The following is a 24,438-nucleotide window of genomic DNA, read 5'->3' on the forward strand; positions in this document are numbered from 1 at the left end:
TAAGTTGTATGTGGCCCCCAGACCATAATGAGTTTGACACCCCTGATTTAAAGCACTTGGTTCATACGGGTCAGAAAGAGTATTAATATGAAAAGCAACGCTATAGGTAGTACATTTATAGCATACACAAATATAACAGTTCTATCAAAACCACAATCCGTTTGAAAGTACGAATTTATATTCTTCAAATCACTGACAAGTTGCTTTTTAAAAAGCACTTTGCAGGACACCATTTATACTTAGTGCTATATACAAATTGCTTATCTAAACATTCATGATGCCATAGGCCAGTCGTCTTTGTAGATCTCCAAATGAAATCACACTAATAATTTACACCATCTCCATAGGTTTGTTAATTGTTACTTTAGACAAACACATTTACATTTGGTTTTTAACTGGTCTTTTTACATGATCAGTGTGGCTGTATTGCACAATGTTATTGTACAATTACAATAGACATATGTACATTTACAAAACATGTATGGTTAGTTCAACTTTCACAATTCGAACACTTTGCTAATACATTTTCCCTGACATCACATTCCAACTCCATTATTCAAAAAACAAGCCAAGACAGAAAGCTTGTTTCTGAAACTTTTATTTTCAAGTACAAACACTGATTTACTTTGATTTCTGACTCTGTGCCTGTGCCTTCAGTACTTTGACAACGATCTTCTGCTCCTCAATAAGGAAAGCACGTTTGATCCTGGGAGAGAAAGAGAAAGCCCATTAGCATCAAAAAGTGCACTTTCACTGTAAGGCAATTAGAATACAGTAACCATCATAACTTCATATCAACAAAATCTTATACAATTGATAAGGAATGTAGAAAAAACATGCAAACTCCTGTCAAAACTCCTTCCCCTCCAACTACATATGGCAATAGGCATCAAGGTTATGGATGCAAGCCGCAGGTGACTTGGGACATACACACTCACCAGAGCTCTACTGGTATTCATTTATGTAGATATGCTAATCGCTTTATAAGAGCAATGCAGCAGGGTGTCCCATAATTCCTACAGCTAATCAGCAGGAGTGGCTGGATGCGATATTGCAATAATAAGATGAGATTCCTTATATCATTTTGATCTGTGTTAACTAGCCTTGATTTAAGCTCATTAAGGTTAAAAGAGGCACCAGAGCGCACGCACACAGCCATTTGCTAAATGCCATAAATGTAAATGTAGACCTGTCCCCTCTTCTCCATCACTGTGCATCTTTCTTCTCATTGTTGCGCACCTTTTCATTGAGCACAAACTCTTAATAAAAGAGTACTGACCTTTTCACGATTTAAAATGACTGAATCTATTGATACAGTAGTTTGCCCAAACACTACTACGCAAAATTACAAGCAGCTGTATTAAATAGACTGTACTCAATGTTTAAAGGACGGGACTGATCTGCTAGACGTAAAGCCTGATTAACATAGCCAACTTTCTCGAGCAGTTGGAGTTCTCTTGAATGGTCGAAAGGCAAGTTTCCAGTGTTCATTTTTAATATGTTGTAATTAGCTTAAGTTGCAGAACTGAACAGGACAACATGCATCTTTTGCTTGTCTAACTGGTCCATCCCACAAGGCCGCTTCAACATCCAGAAAGCAGTCCAGATGCAGTGTCCCGACTATGGCTTAGTTATGAAGTACACAGTGGTGTTCCTGTTCCCCACCCCAAACTCCTGAGTATGAGCATCTTGAGAAACTAGTAAATTCAATTACTTGTAAACAGATTGTACTAAGAGCTGTCTGACCAACAGCTGATCATGCCAGTTAAGCCAAAGGCCCTCTGACATATTGAACAGAGTCTTTGGAAACACCAAACGCTAGCTACATACCCCACAGCGATTCAAACCCACACCTGTACTGCTCAAGCTAACAACGCATGGATGGAGTACTGATTATGACTGTTTAGGGCTCTTACCTGTCACGGACACATTTAGCACACATGGAACCCCCATAGGCTCTGCTCACGTGCTTCTTGGTCTTAGACATCCTCATCAGGACCTGGGGTCTCACTGCACGAATCTGTTCGGAACAAGTATTCGACAAAGTGAGGACGCCTGGCAGGTCCAAATGTTGATCTGACACCAATGCTCAAAATGTCAACTCAAGTACACATTTCAAACTTGATTTCAAAAGCAGTTAGAAGGGCCAGATGCCTCAACGCTGATGAGAAAAAAGCATCTTCCTGGCAGCAAGCAAAGGAAGAATCATTTGAAACCAACATGGAGGCTCCCAATTCCAGCAGTCCACCAAACAGTCTGGTCATATTCTCCTAACGACAACCATTTGAATTAAGCGCTAACTACGTGACTATATTTACAGCATTTTGAAATGAATGAGGAACCTCCAATAAAAACATGATAGTTCAGGTCCTTTTAGTTCCAGAACCTTCCACAACACAGTATATAGTCCACATCAGCGGTTCCCCCACGTTGGTCTGCAAGTGCACATGTGCTGCACATCTAACTCTGCTCATCAGCAAATGAACCAACCTGTCAGGAATGAAACTAGTTTAAGATGAGTTACAGCACAATCAACTCTGAAGTCATGGGCCAATGCCATCTCAACACTAAAGTGTTAGGTTTTTTACCTTTTCCAAGCTTGATTCAATAACATTACAGCTGGCATTGTAATATATATATAGCACAAGTAGTTAAGCACTACTTACACCACGCAGTCTACCAGGGCAGATTCCACATGCCGACTTGGGTGCCTTGCCAGTCTTCTTTGTGTATAGATACACAATACGGTTACCTGGTGTTCGGGATCTGATGGAGAAGAGACAGGAACGTTTGAAACAAATGCAATTGCTTTCTCCTTCAGAAACAAACAAATGGTTAACAGGAGAAAGAATGAGGTGAACATCACGTTGTTGCACTCTGCATATAGGGGTAATAACATTATGTGGATAAATAAGGTGACAGCCGACACTCACAGTCTGGTCTTGTTTGAGGTGGTGTTGTAGGACAACCTACGGCGGTATGTCAGTCGTGCGACCATCTTGACCTGTAACGACACGCACAGATCCACTGTAGTTCAGCCACAGACGGATACAATAACCGGACTCGGTTCATAAAGCTCAGTGTAAGCTGCACAAGTATGTAGAGTAACCAAGTCTTAGTTCCATTTACAGAACAAGGTAGCTTTACTCTCTCTGAAAGAGCGTTGTTTGATTCAGCAAAAGCAAACAAACGTATACTGGACCAAGTGAGATGAAGGCACAGTATCCACACATTCTACAAAAAACACCTCGAGTCATTAGCCAACCATAGCTAATATTAGCGAAGGCTCAAGCAACAAATATGAACATATTAATATGTAAAGCCGTCTAAATTTCATTCAGGCGTTCTTCGTTAGATTGTGGATAACATATATAGACAAGAACTGTATGTGCGTAACGCCCCAGAAGAGCAGATTACAAGCGATACACTTTTCGTTTCTTCCGAGAGATGACTTAAATCGCCATACCTGATATCACCGAAACGGAAGAGGAAGGAAACAACTCAGGGTGAAAGTTGAAAACTCTTCGACACCGGAAACAGTGTATGTGTCGTTGTCAAATAAAAGTCACAAGCTATATGGGCAAGCGTTACACCATAGTTTCCAAATAGGTTTAGCTGAAAAGTTTCATAATTAATATACAATCTTACGCCACAAATACTATGGTACAATAGTTATCTTAGATAATAAAGCAGGTAATATTTCAGAAGATACGTGCAACACCATTTTAAGTTAAAAAATGAACTACGATTTTACTTGGAGGTTATTTGCGATTTGCTGCCGAGTTCTTCAGAAGCTATAAGTGAATCAATTGCAAAACGTTTAACATTTGTACATGGGATATTCCAGTCTAAATAAATATATTTTGTTTACAATATTTGCTTTACTACTAACCCATTGGATGCTTTCACGTCAATCTAGGACTTTTACTTTGACTTGCTAAAATAGCTGGGTCCACTGAGCAGCTAGCTAGCTGCTAACAACCTAACTCTAAAAAAGACTAGTCATCTATAACAGCATAAATTACGCGTGTCATTCTCTGCATTATTTCCAGTAATGTTGTGTTATTTGTTTATTTCTTTTTCGAAATCATGCTCAAAAGTTTAGAGGTAAACTTCGAGGTTAAATGCAGACCAGAAGGCTTTTGGTCAGCCACTGAAGTATGGATAAAGAAACCTCACGTTGCGAACAAGCGACTGTGTGGAGCCAAAGTGACCGAGTACACGGATGTAGACACTGATAAACTTAGACATTCCCTGACTCTTCTGACCGAGACAAGTGACCAGGAATTAGCTGAGGTTTATAGTTTTCTTCACGTTCACACCGCGAACGACGGCCACGAGAGTGCACGAAGTTGGTGTATATCAAGTAGAACCATCATTCCTAAAGCAGACCTAAACTGCGAAGGAGTGAACGTGTACAGAGAGATTATCATCAAAGGTAATGGCAATAAGGTTTTCTGTTTTCTGTTTGTTATAGCATTTCACTTTATCTCTGATTTATCTCTAATTCAGATTTGATTGGACAAGCAGTGACATTTCTCCCTGTTGAAGAGGACAGCAATGGTCAAGTTATTCTCAGGAAAAGTAATATATATCAGATCCACCTAAAGTTAAAGACAGATGAATGGTAAGTGCCTTCTTAAACCACAGTAATTTTTATAATTTCTTTAAAGAACATTTAAGGTGGATTCATGCTTTAAATCCTAGGTCCTGAAACAAAGATGCACCTTTGTTCATACTGCATTGCATCTCTTTCATACACATTGTTTCACATTTAATTTGGAGTAGGATGTGAAACAATAGGGGTTGTGAAAATTCTGGTCCCATGTAGGGTGCTGTCCCTCTGTTCCATGAGACCAGATGAGTGGCATAGTGATGGCGTTACCTACCCAAAACTGTCCTGGCTGACAGCAGAATTACTCCCTAAACTAGCACGCTGGGCTATGGAGAGTAAGGCCAGTGAGTTCAAGAGCACTCTGTCCCTCATTCCTATTGAGAAGTACAGCTTTCTGTACCAGCAACTGAAGAACAAATACAAGGAGATGGTCAAGGTGAGGAAAAGTTGTTTAATCCACAGTCTGATGTATCTTAATCAAGAGGTGCCTTAATCAATCCTAATGGGGTTGTATTGCATGGATTTGTTTTTTTTTGTGTATATTAGCAAAGTCCAAAACACATAGTTAAGAGTGACATAGCTAAGGGTGCAGTATGTGCATACTTAAAATCCTGTTTAGCTATAAAGTTACCAAAACTCTGTTTAAGGTCTGGCCAGAAGTTACTGATCCTGAGAAATTTGTGTTTGAAGATGTTGCCATTGCTACATATCTCCTGGTAGGTGAAACCTGATTTGATTCTTAATTTTATATTTCACTGATGCTTGGAGCTTTGCCTTTAAACGAAGGCTGATGTTGCACTTTGTACAGAACAGAACAGCTTAGAGTTTATTTCATTTCTAAACACAATAAATAAAGTATTGAAAAAAGCCATGAACGTGTTCTCTGTGCAGGTTTTGTGGGGTGAGGACCGTGCTGAAAAAGGAGCAACATCAAAACAGTCTTTTGTGGACCTAGGCTGTGGAAATGGACTACTGGTTCACATCTTAACCAATGAAGGGGTGTGTCTTCACCGTTCACATCTAATTCAATGAAGGGGTGTGTCTTCACCCTTCACATCTTAACCAATAAAGGGGTGTGTTTAAGTACTATTTAATCATTGTCATGTACCTTCAGCTCAGTTAGTGAATGACCTTTACCACCGAGGTCTTCTGCTAATACTCATCCACTGTTAAAATTGGCAGATCAGAATTTCAGCCTGCTCTCTTGATAGCTGCACACAGATTCAGAAATAAACCCAGATTTATCAGCACCTTGAGCAAATGAAACTGGTTGAATTTGACTATGGCAGGCATACACTCTTGTTTTTACAGCACCCTGGTAAAGGCATCGATGTGCGCAAACGGAAAATCTGGAGCATGTATGGGTCCAGTACACACCTAGAGGTAAGACACTTCAATCAGCCAGCATGCCTCATGTTCACCCCTTCAAAGGTGATAACTTGAACCCCCCCCCCCCCCCCCCCCCAAAAAAAAAAAAAAATTGTATTAACATTTGTATTAACTAAACTGTGTTAAAACACAAACTTTTTGTATCAGTTTCTTAATTCACCCTCCACCTGTTAATTTCCCATTGAGATAGAAAATCTCTTTTTCAAGGGAGACCTCGCCAAAAGTGCAGCAAACAGACAACACAGTTGCAATTTACACATAAGACAAAATTATTCAAACACCTTGTGGAAAAACAAGTGCGTGTCATGGAATCGGCCTCAAAAATTCAGAATGGATTTAAAAGTGTTCAAAGAAATTAAGAAGAAAGAAAGTTGTCTTATGCACAAGACAACTATGCTTTAAAATAATTAACTGTCTCATGCACCACAAATTAGAGCTGTTATTTTGGCAGAAACAAAATGAGCACAGCATCCCTTGAAGTGTTTTCGTCGAAATAACACCTTGGTTCTGTTTGACTGTGAAAATTGGCAAGTTGCACTTTTAACGCATTTCATGCACAGCAGTGGTGCATGTTCGCTCGGGGAGGGCAGTGCGCTCCAGAGTGTTGTAGGTGGGTATTTTTGGGGCAACGGTGTGTTGAGTAGCCTGACTGCCAACGGGAAGAAGCAGGCGCGGAGTCTGGCGGCGGTGGCAAAGATGCTCCGGTACCTTCTGCCAGACAGCAGAAGGGCAAAGAGAATGTGAGAGGGGTGGGAGGGAGGAACCCACGATCCTCGCAGCCTCGGGGACGGGAGGCTTTGCTGGTGGTAGGAGGTGTTGATTGTAGGTAGAGAGCCCCCCGCTGATCATCCCAGCTGTTCTCACAAACTGCTGTGAGGACTTGCGATCCGACACAGAGCAGTTCCAGGCCCAGTGGACCAGACCTGGAGACATTCGGACATTCTGTATTATCCCTCAGCAGGAAGTGATAAAGACATGAGGAGACTTGTTTGGCCTCACCTGCAGTAAATCTGCCGTTATTTACAGTAAATGTACTGTAAATAAGTAAATGTACTGTAAATAAGTGAATGTACTGTAAATAAGTGAATGTACTGTAAATCTGCAGTAAGTTGTGCTTCTGAGCTCTCCTGGCTTGATTGGTGGTGTTGAGGGTCCATGTGTGGTCCTCCGTGATGTGCAGGCCAAGGAACCCGGAGCATTTATATGATAAATATTTACTTCTTTCTCAGAACCCCGCTACAACCTGTGTGACCCTGTGCAACTGCTTTATTTTAATTACCTGAATGTTCTGTCACCCAGACACTATGGGACCCTGTTTTTATGACGCTAGTCTTATGTCTAGCACCAGTTAAAGCATTTTCTTTGCACCTAACACCTAGTGCTTTCATGAGAATAGCAGATTGCGCCCCGTTTCAGACGTGCTGAAAATAGACTTGGACCTCAGACGTCTTCGCGAAAACTGCCCGCGCCTTGGCACTCTTTCCATGGACATTTCATTTGTTCAATGTTCACTTTGCATTGTGTATTGCATAAGATTGCACACATCATCCCTTAGAATTTTAAAATCATTTAGGAAACATAAGGTCTTTAACATTTGTGTCCCTAATGTCTCTCTTTCAACCAACATACTACTTTTATTTAATTGTTTCATTGATTTTGAATTGTTTTGTGAAGATGCAGAATTTACAGACATTGTTTGCTAAATTATAATTCTTCTAATTATATGCTTAATGTAAGTGCTGAGGGGCTAACATTCTGAAACAGGCAGGTCCTATTTTTGTAAGTCTGTGTTAGTTTCATATGACTGGCTTGCAGTTGTGAGCATGGCTGAACGCAGGTCTTGCCACAATACTGAAACAGCTCTTCACCACAAGTGATGCTCTCGCAACAATATTAGAGCCGTCACAATATTAGATGAGCCGTCACAAATGAGCCTTCATTTCTCTCCATTCTATACACACTCGTGCTCTTAATATGTCATTCTCTTTCAAAGGAGAACTGAACTACGAACTTTTTTGGATGACAATTTGCATCAGCACGTTAGGCTGAAATGCCCAACTAGAAGCATTAGCCAGTCTATAAGTAAATCGTACCTTTTCACCATTCTCGCCATTCCCACCACCAAGATCCCCTTCCATTGTTGTTTGTTTTTTTGTTTTCCCTCAACATGCTCCCCTCCCTACAAACCCAGACTCGGAGCGTCCCCAGAGGACTTTTATTTATAGTGTTGGGGCTGTGCTCGGAGGCGCTGGGGCTCTTCGGTGACAGGCCTGATGGGTCTCTGTGTGCTTTTAGGATGACTGCTCATGTGCCAGGGAGGTCCCCGTAGTGTTTGAGCATCACCGCAACACGTGATGCGGCCATCTGCACGGACGTGTCCCGTGGTGACAGGAGGGGTGGGCGGGACGGGGGATCTCATCCCGCAATAGTCCCGCTCTACAGGTTCTTAAACGCTATATTTAAATTGCATAGCGTGATTTCTGCCGTGACCACCCTACACATAATTTCATGCATTTGCAACCTACTGTTATTCCTGTACATTTTGTTTTAATTTATTGCACAAGGTATTTAAGCGAGTTTCAAATTTGGTATTGTATTTGATCAAGCTCTAATAATGTAATAAGTTAGTTGAAGCTAGCACATCAAATCTCAAGAATACTAGAGGTCAGTATGCTGCTTTAACTAGCAGTACGAATTCTCCAATGGGGCCAGAAGGTTGAGTTATGTACATATGGGCATGTATCTAGAGCTTCAGTAGAGCCTTCAGTATATGTTAACCATTTTATATTCAGTTCTGCACAAGATAAATAATGCATCATCTGACAGAACACACACATTTTATGACCAGAGCATGAAATATTAATGCACCATTTTACAAAACATTTGTTCCATTCTTCTTCACCGTATGAAACTCTCGATCGGATCCTCCAGGCAGCTAAGCTCATTCCTTTTTCCATTTTCGGGGCGAGATGAGTGACTCTCAATGTCATTACACCTTTATCCACTGCTAATGAAACATACAGGGCCTTCTCGCCTATTTCAGGAAAAGGCCATCACGCCCAGCTCCTGTTCCCTCTTCCCCGAGACGGATTGGCTGATTGGAAACCACTCGGATGAACTCACGCCGTGGATCCCCGTTATAGCGGCCCGGTGAGTTGTCAACCCTGGTGATTTAACCCCAGCAGCGAGGAGCCACCTGATCTTCTCTAACTGACCGAGAAGAAGCCCACCGCCGTCTGCTCACACGTCCGGCCTGCCTAGCCTCCGAAGTTAGTTTAAAGAAAATCACCAGCACGGGGAGCTTCATGAATATGCACGTCTCCCGAGGCAACATCTTGAAAATGACCTCAGCGTAACTCGGAGTCATTATGATTTAATCAGCCGAGGCCTGCAGGAGGGAAAGAAGATGAAGAGGGATGTTGGGGCACGTGAAACTTGAAGCTAGAATGTAGTTAGCATACGTGAAACGTACCCGCTAGAGTAATAGGTTCATAGTCTGGTGTCCACGAAGCAGTCAGTTCCACAAGTCAGTTCTGTTCTGCTGGTTGTTTACATTGCCCAGTTTGGGGTGGATCAGACACTAGGTGGGGATATTTAGCCTGGCCCATGAATCATACATTGGCTCTTGTCATGTTGGGGACTTGTTAGTGTAGAGAACCAGGCTTGCTCTGAATGGTGGTTTTGTGAATATGTCATGGCATTATGGCATATAGCATAGTGCCATGGGGGATCTTTTTGATATTTGTAAACAGCCATGGTGGATCTTTTAAATATGTTCTAAAATGACCAGGTATTACTGGATATGACTGTGAGGAGCAGGTATTATTCCTCACGTGTCATTTCTGTGTTTTCCTCCACGCAGGTCATCCTACGCCTGCCGCTACTTCGTGATCCCCTGCTGTTTCTTTGATTTTGGCGGGAAGTACCAGCGGCGCTGCTGTAAGAAGTCTCAGTACAGGGAGTACATAGACTTCATCTCTGAGGTCAGCACAGCCTGTGGCTTCCAGACGGACGAAGACTGCCTGAGGATCCCCTCCACCAAACGGGCAAGCCCAACCTCCCTCCCTCACGGTCTTCCTCGCGGTCTTCCCAGCTGGATGCTCTTTTAACCACGTGGCCTTTGTGTCGTGATCATCGTTCCATTGGGAAGTCTTTGTTGTAGTGGTGGCAAAGGGCCAAGCCCGATCCAACAGGCAGGCTGCCTGTCACTGGATCCCACCCTGCACAATTTGTGAAAAGGTTTGCACAGCACCGAAATACTGGCAGCGTTCCATTTGATCCTTAACAAGTGGATAAAACTGGCCTTATTTGATCTAGAAAGTAGGTCACGGTTGAAATAAAAGCATCAGTTCAGCATTTGTGCTTTGGTAGAAGAAATGGAAAATCTCTCTTTGCGAGGATGCGGAGTGTGAAGTTTGCCATTTGTTAGGCTTTTGAAAAACACTTTTCGCAACAATATAGCATATTGCAATAGAGATGCAGTGTAGATGTCCAGGTCGACTTGCGAGGAGCTACAACACTGAGCTATCTAGCTCCCACTCCGCAGTCTCTAGCCATACTGTAGTCCGCCAGAGCCCGAATGGGTTCTTGTTTTAGCTACGAACACGTACTGAAAAACATGGCTGTGTGCTTTCCAAAAGCCTGTCACAGCACTTTGGTCTCCGCCGGCGATGCTTAAATCAGCACACTGCCTCCCGCTTTCCCGCAGGTTTGTCTGATCGGGAGGAACAGGACGTACGAGCGGTCTGAAGAAGGCCTTGCCGAAGCGAGGAGAGCGGACTACATCAGGGGACGGCAGGCCTCGGGCAGGGGCTCTCCAGAACACCCTGCTGGGCCTCCTCGCCAGGGAGGCGGGCAGGAGTCCCCCGAACCAGGAAGCGAATGGGGAACGGGCTTCCGGCCGAGGGAGAAGACAGAGCCGGTGAGGAACTGCGGCGCCCTGCCCAGGTGCTTTGTGGAGGACGTGGTCCTGAAGGTGGCGACAGCCTTGCTGGGGCTCTCCGGAGAGGCGGGAAAGGAGGAAAAGGAGGAGGAGGAGAAGACCCCCTCAGACAAAGATGGAAAGGAGTGGAACGCAGGAGGTGAGAAAAGAAAGCGACGTCTTTTCGCAGAGAGGAGTGAGTCACGCGCCGCGTGACTGCTTTTGCGTTTAAGCCCACGTCTGCAGGAGCTGAAACCACAGCACGAGGAGATGGGGCGGGGGAGGGGCGGACCTTCCCCTGACGTTCTGAAGGTGCCTGCCACGTGTTGATTATGCCAGGCAGCGACAGCAGGACCAGCCCATCGCAACATTGCGAAGGCCATTTAAGGGCTTTCGTTATGAAATGGGAGATTAATCCAAGCAGGGTATTTTTAGAAAGCAAGGCTGAACCCGGCTGACCCTGCTTTAAAGGTGTAGAATTTTTGTTTATCGTTTCGTTTTTCTTTTCGCCGTGTGTCTGTCCCAGACATCCCGTCCACACGATGCGCAGACGCAGACGTGCACCAGACTGAGTGTGTAAACACACGGTCCACTTCATCAGCTGCATACGCAACACATTTACAGTCATTTTGCTGTTAGCCAGTGTTTCCGTCCTTAGGGTTTGCCCTTTGTGAAATGTGAAAGTGCTCTTTGACCAGGCAGAGGTGTGTGTGTGTGTGTGTGTTGGAGATCAAAATAGAGATGTCCTCTGTGGACTTCAAAGATGTAGTTGTATGCATGAATTATGCAGTCACATCATGTTTTATGCACGAAATGTATTTATATCTATATGTTTTGTGAGACGGTATTTTAATGGTGTGCTCTTAAGCAAGCTGGCACAAGTGAACTTGGGTTGGATGGAAATCCCTCCAAAACAAATACAGAGCACTACATTATATGAGGAAGACACTTATCATATTTGCAATGAATTAAGTGGTCTCCATACAACACTACTATCCCCCCACCTCGCAGCTCAGTCAAAAATGGAAAGATATGCAAGTCCCTAAAGATGATATGTGCAGAGCTAGCAGAATTACTGCATGGAAATGTAATTATCAGAATGTCTGCAGATCCATCCATCATCAGCGTCACCTGTAGTTTGCCGCTAAAGTTGAGAAACCGCTTGGGCGATCGGTCCAGCGCACCTAGAGCCACCGTGCGGTTTTAATTGGATATCCACCGATGTAAACTGACGCCACGGTAACGGGAGCGAGAAACTAGCCGTGCACATGACTACAGACACGAGCCGTGTGCCACCAGCTGCTTCTTTATGTCTTCATATTGTTCTCCTCTCATAAATCCCTGTCCGCTGTCTGCTCTCTAAAGGGCACCTCCAAATGGGCTATTGATATTGTATTAGGACGGGAGATACGGTGGTGTCTGGCGTCAGGCTTTCTGGGCCATTGTCTCCCCGCGTAAATTATGCAGCGCACACGGGGGAACCTGCGGACGGCTCTCCGCTCTCTGCCAGCTGGCGCCAAGGGAATATGGCGTGTGGAGGGAATACCGGGTGTCCCAGGGAGCGCGTGGCGTAGCGAGAGCCGCACAAACGCTCACTCTGCGAAGCGAGCGCGTTTGAGAGGCAGCGAGGGTTGCTTTTCTTTTCCTCGGTTACGTCGGGCCCCTCCTCCGTCTCGTGAAACCTGGGCCTTGAGGAGCGTTCGGGCCCGGCCGGTGGAGGAATGCGCCCGGTTCGAGTGGGTCACGAGGGAGAGGAACGCATCCTCCCGCAGGTCACAGACTGACACCTTTTTATTGGAACCGCCCACAATCGACTCCTGCCCCCTTACTGTGTTTGGTACTGGGGCTGGTTGCTTGTCGGAACTAAAGACGTCAAACTGGAGTTTGTTTGTTTTTTTTTTTTTTTTTTTTTTTTTTTACACACAGCACATGGTAAGTTGGCCTAAGGGCACTAGAGGCTGTGTCATGCGGCTTCCCTGGTCTGGACTTCGTGCCGACCTTCGTGAGGGACCCAGCTGTGCAGCTGGAAAACCTTCACACAGTCCACATCACCCACTTTCCATGGCCAGACCTGATTTACAGGCAGTCTGTGAAAAGCCCACTCTTCTGTGTCTCTCAGTAATTCCTCCAGATCCTCATCACCGGCTGCAAAAAGGGCATGTTGGCAGTAGGCGTGTGTTGGGCATGGGGGGGTAGCAGACGCAGCAGTGGGTGCTGGGAAATCCGGGAGGCTAACATGCTGCGTGGAACGTGAGTGGCCACGAAGGACGTAACCCTCGGCCGAGGTCGACACTCCACTGTGAGACGGAGTTAGTTTTTTCATCTCGGGGCTGTGTGGAATGTGTCGGTGTTGTGCGCTGGGCACAGTTCGCAACTGAAGGTGAAGTTGATCTGCGCCTTACGGCGACGTGAAGGAAATAGCGGATGGTCTTTTACTTTAAAAGACAGAAAAGATGGAAGGTGGAAACACCCCCCTCCCCCGCATTCTTCTTCATACTGCCCTGCCTGTATCTCGTTACAGTCCCACTCTTAATGAGTTGCTTTTCTCTGCCCTGTTCATTCTTTTTTTGTCCTTCTCCCCCTTCTCCCCCTCTCCCCCTCTCCCCCTCTCCCCTCTTCCCCCGTGTGCTACTCAGGTTCTCTCTCTATCCGGGAGGTGGCCGATCTCCTGGGCCCGAGCACCTTGCAGGCGCTGAAGAGGGAGTGCGGAGGCCTGCAGACTCTACTGAGGAACAGCCACCAGGTGTTCAGAGGTATGTGGGCTCCCACGCACCCGCGCTGGGCCTCTGCTGCTCAGCCATGACTGATCTCTGACAGACAATCCGTTTGTTCTATTTTTAAAAGGGCAAATGTCCATCACATTTGTTTGGCAGGGATGCGCAGGGCACCTGTTGTTCATTGCTGTAGAATATATTGAAACCTATAGTCAAGAGACAAAAGGCTGGTTGGTTATATTCGGAGATGCAGAAAAAGGCCGTGCGATTGGCCTCTGTACCGCATCGTTTTATGTGGAACAGTTTGAATCGCTATAGCAACCTTGGCAGTATGACCTCAGGATAATGAAAAATGGAATTCAGATTCAGACTTAGCTGTGACATAATGAACATGCCATAAAAATAAAATCTGTGGAAAAATTGAAAACCCAACCAAAAAATTGCACGTTCTGGGGAATATTTCCTGACTTGACCTCCTGTATACCGTTTCCAGTATCATGACTACGTGTAGTTGGGTTTCTGGCCTTCTTTGAGGTTTGAAGCGAATGTTCTCGCCGTCTTCTTGCTCTTCTCCACAGTGGAGGGCGGACGGGTTCACGTTCGGGACTGGCGGAGCGGTGGTTCCGGTCAGGTTGCGAGGGCCGCACCGAAGCGCAAACCCGAAACGGCAGGAGCCCGGAAGACCCGGCTGTGCTGGTTCCACACGCACCATCCTCACGGCTGTCCGCTCACCACGGAGGACTGCACGTTCGCTCACGGGGACGAGGACCTGCAACACTCCACGCGACCTCCAAAAAAGTTCAGGAACTGACCATGGTGGATAGCGTTACCATATTGAAGGACTTCAGGGGGATATTCATCTTTCCTGCTCTCTTCTTTTAATGACCGTCTATTTTTTCACTTTAATTTCTTTGAATTTGGTTCTGTTTAAGGCTTTTAAATGTCCTGAAGCTGTGTATAAATAATCGGTGCCAGTCTGACTTGCACTCTTGTGAGTCTGGTCTTATTTATTCAGACACAAAGCGAACTGAATTCCTTCAGGCAATACTTCAGGTATAAGATAGAAATAGACCAATAAACACCTGAACCTGCTGAAAACCAAATAATGAAGTGCTTCCTTTGCTTTCTGAAAGATGTTGGTGTGTGTGTGTGTGTGTGTGTGTGTGTGTGTGTGTGCACATGCATGTGTGTGTGTGTGTGTGTGTGTGTGTGTGTGTGTGTGTATGTGCACATGCATGTGTGTGTGCCTGTAAAGGGGGGAGGGGGGGGGGGGCTTTCTGATTGTCTGTTTGGAAGGGCATGTTCTCAGTAAATGTTAAAGGCATAAATTATTTGGAGAGCTGTGTAGGGGGCAGGCCTGTTCCAACCCCTCTCCTCAAATGTCACTGCACAAGATGTACTTCTCTAACCAACAGGGTCAACCAAGGTCACCGTCTCAAGCTCACTGTGGAGGACGAGGAACTTATGTTTCCTGTACTCGACTTTGGGAAAAGAAAACGCAGAGCACTGGATGTAAGTGAACAGTAGCAGTGGCCTAGTAGAGAGCTGCTTCAAATAAGAACATACAATGTTGTCATTAGTATTATCAGTACTGTTACACTGGTAATAGCTTGCTTTAAATGTAATTCAAGTTTGCTCATTTCATCAGCACTGGCACATTTTAATGATGTGTCTTGGTGGATATTACTGCAGTAGTCTTAGAAATGTTCTACTGGGGTTCTGGTGCAGTGTGACCTAGTTGTATGAACCCATGAAGATTGCCCTTATTTTCCTCCTGCACGGCCTAGTAAATCTAAATTAATTTATTAATAAACGGACGTGATTGATTCTGCGTGCCTGTGTTCCTCGGGGCGTCAAATGGGGCGTTGTTTTGTGTGCAGAAAAGTCACGGGAAGCAACTGTAGCAACCTACACAGGAGGTGAAGAGCTCACGCACACGAACGGCCTCACGCACACCTGTAACGCTGAACAGGCTTGTGGGCGTAATCATTTCCATCACGCTGGTTGGGTCCTTTTAAGCCACGCCCCCTTTGCTGTAACATTACTCATCTCTTGCTTCCACTCTTCCAATTCAATCAGCAGCATCAGACGAGCGAAATAAAACCGGACACGTCGTCCTCTACAAATTCAAACGCCACATTTGACAACCTGAACTGGCCTCTGTTTGATGTCTAAAGCGACCGCAACAGGAAGTGAGCAGAGCGGCGGTGATGTGTCACCCCCGGGCCCGGTGGGCGTGTCCAGCCGGATTAGAGACGGGGCTTTTGTAACCTGCTTTGAAGAAGTCCAGACCATGCAGAAGGGAAACGGCCAGGACCAGCTGAATCTGGGCCAAGCGGAGGGGTGGATGGGGGGTGGGGGAGAGTGTAGGATACAAATGAGCCAGCCTCCACCCACACTGAACACCGCTCCTCTGCTCCCAGCTCCGGGTCGCATCGGGAGGGAACCCACCGGCCTCCTGTAACGTCGTTCAAAGGCGCACGTTTGTTGGGGCTGCGTGTGACAGCACTGTGATTTATGGTGTGAAGCATGCAGGGAAGAAAAAAAACAGGCGAGGGGGTCTGAGTTCCTCCGTGGTGGAGAAGTTGAGCTCATGATTGGCTCCGTAGGGTGTGTGTGTGTGTGTGTGTGTGTGTGTGTGTGTGTGTGTGTGTGTGTGTGTGTGTGTAAGAGAGAGAGAGAGAGAAGGAAAATCAGAATGGTCAGCCTGAGGTCATTGGCACTGAACTTGCTAAATACCCCTTTCCAGCCCGTCCACAGTATTAACTGTTTATGGCAGTTACAAATATTTGGGATCTGCGGAGTTCCTGCTAAAAATGTAATAGGTCATCTCACTCACCCACACGCTTCTCTCACACACTCTTCCCTCATGCACTCTTCCCTTCCACACACTCTCTCCTCTCTCTGTGGTAGAAACCTCAGAACACTCCATCAGCATTCTTCCTCTGACGGACGTTCCATCACGGACGTTTTCCTTTCTGCTGAGTGGACCGCAGTATGTAAAGTAACCTAACATCAACGCCGTAACTCATTCATAGCCAAGGCCATGCAAACATCTCTGCTCTACCTGTGAAGATAAAGCATCACCAGGCAGTTCCGTCTTTCGTGTCATGCGCCGGACCCAGGTGACATCTCCGCACCGCCGCAACCGAGAGGGCCGTTTTCCCAGCATGCCCTCCTGTGACGGTTCTGCTAGTACTCTGTGGTGTGAGACACCACACCACACGCTACCGTCATCTCTCTTCTCTTTAGTCTGTAGGGTAGCACGGTGTGTGTGTGTGTTGTGTGTGTGTGTTGCCATAGATTGCACATCTCTGTGGGCTCTGGCCATCCAAAGACCATACACTGCCTACGCACATCTGGTGAGCTGTCACCTGAGAGAAAGAGGCAGAGAGAGAGAGAGAGAAAATACATTGTCCTCACACACTGACTCCTCTCCCCACAGCTGAAGTCGTTGACACTGAGTCTAGCTGACAGGTCCCTACTCATTTGGTCTGAGAGAAACTTTGGTTTGAATTTAGCACTGACTTCAGAGTGGAGAGTGCAAAACTGAGAAATGCCTGTAACAGTTAATGTGTCACTCACCTGCATGAAGCCAAAGACGTGACATTATTGGACTGCATTTAGACATCAGCAACAACTTTATTTATTCATGTAAATGTCTACATAAAGACTAAAAGAATTCATTAGGTTTTCAGTTATATGTAACAACTATCTGCAATCACCTCATATCCAGTCAGTGTGACATATAAGGGATTTAGCAGGTCCTGGACCAAGTGTGCTCTTCTGAAGAACATTCCAACTGGGTTTACAGCCTCCCACACATGCAGCAAGGGGATTTTCTCTTCCTGCCACCCCCGCACGCCTCTGTCTGTTAGGCGTGTCTGTGAGAGCCCTCCTGGTTTTTCTCTTAGCTGTAGCGTGAAGCGGTATTGTCCAGGCAGCAGCTTCACTAAGACCCCGTAAAGTAAATGGTATGATAACAATAAAACAAAAAATATGGATAAAGATTGGATAGATTCTTCATGCAATGCTGTTTTTGAGAAAGAAGCCACAGCTCTATACATAACTGTATGACAGCAAGCCAGAGTTTACATTGACCTCATGTGGTCAGTATGTAAACGCGACGTTGCACAACACGACTCGTTCCCTCACTGAGGTAAATAAAGGCAGTTTTGCTTGAGGTTTCAAGTCTGCGTCCCTCCTTTTATATATTTATTTATTTGTTTATTTATTTATGGAGGACACAGGGTTACCCATGTGCAGAATTAATCACTGCAGCATTATGAAGAGCTCATGAGTTAGCAAATTAAATGGATGAATTGCAATATCACAAGCCCAGTTTGTCTCCGTTTGTGCTGAAATGAGACATTTGAGAGAGATCCACATTCATCTCTGAGAAAAAAAAAACATATGTGGACGTTATTGGACAACTCTTGAGGATAACAAGATGGGAACATCCCAGACATTACAGCTGAAGCATATTGCTTTTCTCCCTTTGCCGTTTTTGTTGTTGTTCAAGCCATTAGCCTGTCTTGCAGCCTAGGAGATGCGGAGATGCGCAGAACAAAAAGTAGAAGACATGGATTCTTTATGTGAGCTCATACAAGAGCTTAGAAGGGTTAAGAAAAGCTCAAATCCCCTCTCATCTCCCCCCTCGGGGCTACTCTAGCAGCGGGTTCACGTATTCCCTTGGCAGGGTCCTTAATAGATTACTGGTAATGGAAAGCAGTGACGAAGAGGATGGCGGGGATGCTGGGAGAGGAGGAAGGCTGGCAGACCGAGAAGCTGCTAAATGAACAGAGGCCAGCCGCACGCCTGCACGTGTCCTGCACGTGTCCTGCACGTGTACTGTCTGCTGTACTGAAGCGCCAGCTGCAAGTTCCAAGACTAGAAGAGTTCAACGTTTGCCAATTTTCTGCGCAAGCCTGTTTAACAAGCCTGTGTGGCTAAGACAAATTGTAGTTGTTTTTGACTGTTACTTGTGATCAATTGTGATTATTCCCATTGATTTTCACTTAGAAGTCTAATAGGAAGTGTTGGTTGGTTAAGGTATTGGTCATCTGTTATCCCAAATATAGTAATTATATCTAATTGTAAGTGTAAGAACAGGGGTGTGCAGAACTCGGTGGATTTTAGGAGGAAAACACACCTCCAGCCGTTCCCACAGTACCAGGCAGCAAACTTTTTTTGAATGTCCGTTTTGTAACTAAGTGGTGAGAATACTACAGTGCCAGGACTTCAGTATTACTGTTCACAGCAAGAAAATGTGCTGGCGTAGTAAAAAAAATGGAAGGCGTTAACTGTAGGTTTTCACAAATAGCTATTTTTCAGAAGATAATCTGAAATAAAATAAGGATATAGGCTGTGCATTTGAACAAGGTGTACTTCACTGACAAAGAGTGCAAACCTTACTGACCAAAATGGCCAGTGTGTTCATAAAAAAAAAAAAAACAAACACAGTTGGTCTATTCCAATTTCCAATGTCCAATTTAAAGCATATGATTTTAGAAGAATTCTAAACTCAAGACTAAAATCTTTATGAAACCAGAAGTCTGCCAAAGTGTGTGGAGCAACGGGGCAAAGTATTTTCAAAAAAGTCTTCCTTTTTTTTCTCTTTTTTGCCCTGCACGGTGTCTGTGGGCGACGTTCTCTCAAAATAGCTTCCACCAGGAACCGATGAATCAATGCCGCACCTTACGCTTAATTAAAGATTAACAAGAGTTCAGTGGCTGTGCAGAAGTTTCTAGAAGCTTCACTTATGGTACTGATTAGACTTATGTAACACTATTTAATACTGCATGCTCTTCTAAAATAGTAATGGAACTGGAAGCTACACAGGAATAATGTTGTTCTCCCGGAAATTGTGACATGCTGCTGAACTTTAGATTAAAACGGTACCTTTAAATAGTATTTATAACATTAGAATGTATTTTTAATCTTGTTAACAGTTTACACAATACAATAACCTCTGACATCTTGATACATTTTGCCTACGGCACAAACAAAGTGTTCTCTCCGTCATGTGTGACCTGGTTCTGCTGGAGTGTTGTGGGTTCCTACCATATCAAAGATGCTGTGACCAATGACAGAATTAGACCTTTTCTTGCACAAATGTCCCCTTCCCATCGAATAACTGCATTAGAAAACCCGAGAAAGCGAGAACCGCGAGCGGCGCTCGTCCGGTCTTGATGAACCGTGAAGCGTGACTGCCATGTTTGCTTCTCTTACGTAACCCCCATCCAGACCCGAGCAGACAGGGCGTTCTGCCTCGGGGGCAGCGGGACCCAGACGGTGGGCTGATGGGGATCTTCAGTACCATCTCTGTCAGGTGTCTGTGTCCACCCACTGCTTTTAGGGCCACTGCGGGTCCCACACAGTACATTTCACCTCATGCCGCTAGGTCCATTCCCAGGCTTGTCCCTGCTGTGTTCGTATGCATGCCGCTGTTCCATAGTATTATAATGTTTATTATATTAATAGTCAACATTTTACATTGAAAAACAAACGTACTTTTACAACTACCACGGAAAATGCCAACTGCAAAAACATTAGTACTGTGTGTGTAATTAATAATCATGGGCTGTGTGGTGTATGAGGTGCGTGATATTTTTCATCTGCCTGGCAGAGGCATGAAATTCTGCTGTGTCACTCAGACACCTTCATTTACAACCTCCCACAGACAGACATGCATCAGCTTCTGAAAACACCATGAGTGTTTTCGAATGCTGTGTGTGCATGTGTAGTGCGTGTGAGCCCTTTGTGGGGACTGAATTTCTTCGGCATGATCTCAAATTGCGCACGTTTAATGTGCAAAATATCCTTTAGCAACATATTCAGCTCATTAGAAAAGGAAAAGGAAAAAGACTTTCTTTTGTTGAGGCTCGGATTAGGTACAAATGTACCCATAACATACTCTGCTACCATAATCCACAAGTTTTTTGTTTTGTTTTGTTTTTTGGTGTTTGTCTGTATTCATGTGTGTGCGTGTGCATACGTGCATGTTCTGCAGTATATTAAACTTTTGTGGGGACCAAATATCTCCAGTAAAAAAAAAATGCACATTTGATGTTTGATGTTTGTAAGCAGCCAAATGTCCTTTTGCACAACAGACAGCTTGCATTAGAAAAATGAAAAGATACAAAATAGTTTGTTTTGTTTACTGAGGCTAGGGTTGGGTTCAAGTATTCTGCCTCCATAATCCACAAGTCTGTGCATGTGCCATGGTGTGTTTTAATCACCATCTGTCATAAACCAAATATTTACTTACTTTGTTTTGTTTTTTGCTTGTTGGTTTTACATGCGATACGAAAAATATGTGTATGACTGCTTGCGTTTGTTATGTACAACCCCAGCCAATATAGTTTTCATAACTACCGGTATATAGGCCATTACAATGTACAGCCTTCCACCACATCTACCTTACCACACTGTATTATTCTAAGACCTAAATGGAACACTATTATGTCGGATCACAGAAGCTCATTAGCTTTATGAACTCTTCATCATGGCAAATTATAGAGGAGAGACTAGTATCACTATTATTATCACTAAAGCTTTCTGCCTTAATACAGACAGACAAACATGGTTCATATATACATTTGCGGCAAATGTCACATGGGAGGACTTGTGTTCAGAACTGTAGAATGCATTAAGCATCAGGGAACTCTTTGGTTTCACAATACTTAATGAGATTGTCAGTCTTTTTCTTGTTTGCTTGTTTCATGTTTTTGCCCAGCAGAGTAAAAGTCTTCAGTCTTATAAAGAAACCATATATCTTGGTACCAGACCACACCCTCCACAAATGCATATAATTTGTCTAACCATTGCATATAATGTATGCAGATAATCACACTCTCTGTCCCGCACTGCACCGTACCCGGCAGATTGCACCTGTCTCAAAACGTCTATGTTGTTACATCACGTTTCGTAACAGTTTCGATATTCGGGGTCCGGCCATAAATGTGATGCCTTTGAAATACACGACTGATGTTTGAAGAGCAAATGGCATTCAGGCGTGGGCATGTGTGGGGGGAGAACCTACAAAGGCCTGCTGAGATAACAATGGCGGGCTTGGCGAGCTGCCAGGCGTGGCAGCGAAGGTAAGGGGACATTTGCGGAGTCACCACACGCTAACCGTTCTGGCGTTCTGGCGTTTTCCCTTTTCTGTATCGCATGTCCAAAGTGCGTCTTTGGGGGGAGAATCAGGATTCTCTGACATCTCTTAAACAGTTTATAACTTTTTGGTTGAAAGTCAATAGGTTTCTGTTTGTTATATACAGTACTTTACGCTGGTGTGGATGCTTTGTTGTGTGGTGGGGCATTAATAAATCAAAAAAGAATCTTTTCATATGTGACCCCTTTGTTGCTATTGGTGAACAGGGTCTATTCTTTGTTGCTATTGGTCAAACAGGGTCCATTCTTTCTGCCCCCACCCATGAGCAGTAAGCTGAAACAGCGTTATTGATGTGAACTCTTAGGCTCTCTGTCCTACTCTGTCTACTCCTTTTGGTCTCTGGATGAAAGAAGCACCCCCATGATTTGAGCAAAGGTTGACTGAGCCATCGCCAATGGCCTCCTGCAGTGGGCTAAACTAATCCTTTCGTGGGAGGAAACCTGATTTGTCGACCTCTATGAAGATATGAGTAATACTATAAATGGAAAAAAATAATTCTCATGAATATATTTTAATATAAGCTGATTATGTAATATGTAGGAGAACACATGGCTCTTCAACAAAACTTTGAACCTGAAAGTGGCTCATTTCAATGGTTCATCACAAACCCATAGAAGATCTTAGATTCTTTTAAATGTTGGCCCGGGAGGTCAACAAAACCAAAACAATGACTTCTGAAATTAGCCGTGGCCTTATTCAATAAGTGTTTTCCCAAAATGTTCCTATTCCACAGACACTTTACTTCCACGTTTCTGAGTCCCATTACATAACTGTTGTCCAAGCATGTGTGGGACCGCCTTTGGATAGGAATGTGTTGTTTACGTAAAGAGGTGTGGGATGTGTGATTGGGAAAACGCAGCAATATGGCAAGAACTGTCTGATTCAAACATACACATATAAGCTCACGCAAACTGGCGTGCACTCCATACACACCATGCGTGCGCATGTATCCACACACACACACACACACACACACACAGGAAACTTATCTTATTTGATAACTGGGCTTTAGTTCCACCTGCCCTTACAGCGATGGTAAACCAGTGTACCACTAACAAATGTGACAGGTACACGTCGCTGACGGTGTTGCAATTCTATCTGAGAGAAGTTATTTTAATTCTCTGCTATCTCATCGAAAGGACAATGCCGCACAAGGCTCGGTGTTTCCATGGCGACGTGACTCACAATAACTCTTTGATCGTACCTGTGCCAGCTGGGAGATGTCTCACGGCAGCCATTCCACACTCTCTGTTTGCCAAACAGCGCTCGGTGTCTCCACCGCACCGCACCGCAACAGCACCTCCGCACAGCCCGCCATTAAACAAAAGGGGAGAGGCAACGGCACTCCTAATGCCTCCGTGGAACTCTTAATGACAGGACAGGCACTTTGGTCTCTGGTCAAAAACAAAACGTGAGGTTGTGATGATTTGTGAGCCGCCTTTGGACGCGGGATGAATGACTCGCGCTGTAATTGCAACGTGCTCTTTGCAACAAGTTTGACAGTGACTGGGGGTGGTGATGTGTCAGTTATGTGCTCACACTCTTATATAAGCCCACACATAGACACACACACACACATACACACACACACACCCCTTCACACACAATCGCCTACACCCACGCAGTGCTTACATCTGGTGACTTGAGCCGCTGCTTTGCCACCTGTGGTTCCACGCTCACCTCACCCAGTAGGCGATGATGCATCAGGCAGCTGGTCTGTTTCGCATGTGGACACAGATTTACAGCACAATCACCCAGAAACCCTGCAGGAGGATCTGCTCCCACGGAGACCCTGCAGTCTGGCCACGTCCACGCTGTCATCTACAGTCGGCCTTCATCACATGGGAAATTTGACAGCAAAAGACGGGTTCAGCCATGATGTAAAACATTTCAATTTTGGCACAAGACCCCAGATTTTCTGACACATACATCAATGCTGGAACAAGAGAAAGCTGTGACTGACAAATTAAGTAAAGCTGTGACATCAAGTCTATCTCGCAATGGAAACAGACTGTATAACAAACTACCCCCGCTACATATAACAAACTACACATACCTGTATATATATAAACATATATATATATATATATATATATATATATATATATATATATATATATATATATATATATATATATATATATATATATATATATATATATATATATATAATTATATCTAATTAATTATCTAATTAATTATATCTAATCTAACAATCCAGCACAGTTTACAAGTAGAAGTTCCAGGTGAGATGCAGGGACAGCAGCATTATAAAGTAGGAGACACCCGGTCAGAGTGCTATTAATAGCATAATGCTTTTCTGCCCTGAAGCCCAGTTGCGGCGGCTTCCTGACCGCTCTGATAAGCCATTTGTGAGGAGCCGACACCGGATCCCTGCCCCCTGCACTTTCCATGGTACTGACTCACACGCCGGACCTGCTCGCGTGATCGCCGGACTGTTGTGTGTCTACAGTTTCCTGTGGTCAGTGTCACGATTGAGCCGGCAGACCAAACTGACTTTTGCTCCCAGCATTGTCCTTCCTGCCAGATCTCTGCAGGATTCTCGTATTCTTTTCGAGCTGAAATTACCAACCTTGAACGAATCTCTTCCTTCTAGTCATTT

At 44.6% G+C, this 24,438-nt stretch overlaps 2 protein-coding genes across 2 annotated transcripts; one reads left to right on the top strand and one right to left on the bottom strand.

The window, feature by feature from the left end:
• Positions 1-582: 582 nt before the first annotated feature.
• rpl34 (ribosomal protein L34) lies at positions 583-3,093 on the bottom strand. The gene is made up of 4 exons (XM_076972489.1): positions 2,934-3,093; positions 2,667-2,766; positions 1,917-2,020; positions 583-706 (listed from the first exon to the last, which is right to left on the bottom strand). The coding sequence occupies exons 1-4, from the start codon at positions 2,996-2,998 to the stop codon at positions 622-624; spliced, it is 354 nt and encodes a 117-aa protein (XP_076828604.1). The 5' UTR covers positions 2,999-3,093; the 3' UTR covers positions 583-621.
• Positions 3,094-3,822: 729 nt separating this feature from the next.
• Positions 3,823-14,746, top strand: trmt44 (tRNA methyltransferase 44 homolog). Its single transcript, XM_076972488.1, has 11 exons — positions 3,823-4,438; positions 4,513-4,627; positions 4,832-5,051; positions 5,263-5,331; positions 5,507-5,614; positions 5,927-5,998; positions 9,048-9,154; positions 9,867-10,050; positions 10,713-11,085; positions 13,562-13,678; positions 14,218-14,746. The coding sequence occupies exons 1-11, from the start codon at positions 4,090-4,092 to the stop codon at positions 14,448-14,450; spliced, it is 1,947 nt and encodes a 648-aa protein (XP_076828603.1). The 5' UTR covers positions 3,823-4,089; the 3' UTR covers positions 14,451-14,746.
• Positions 14,747-24,438: the final 9,692 nt, after the last annotated feature.

The sequence above is a fragment of the Brachyhypopomus gauderio genome, chromosome 14 (genome assembly GCF_052324685.1).
Source record: "Brachyhypopomus gauderio isolate BG-103 chromosome 14, BGAUD_0.2, whole genome shotgun sequence".
NCBI lineage: Eukaryota > Metazoa > Chordata > Actinopteri > Gymnotiformes > Hypopomidae > Brachyhypopomus > Brachyhypopomus gauderio.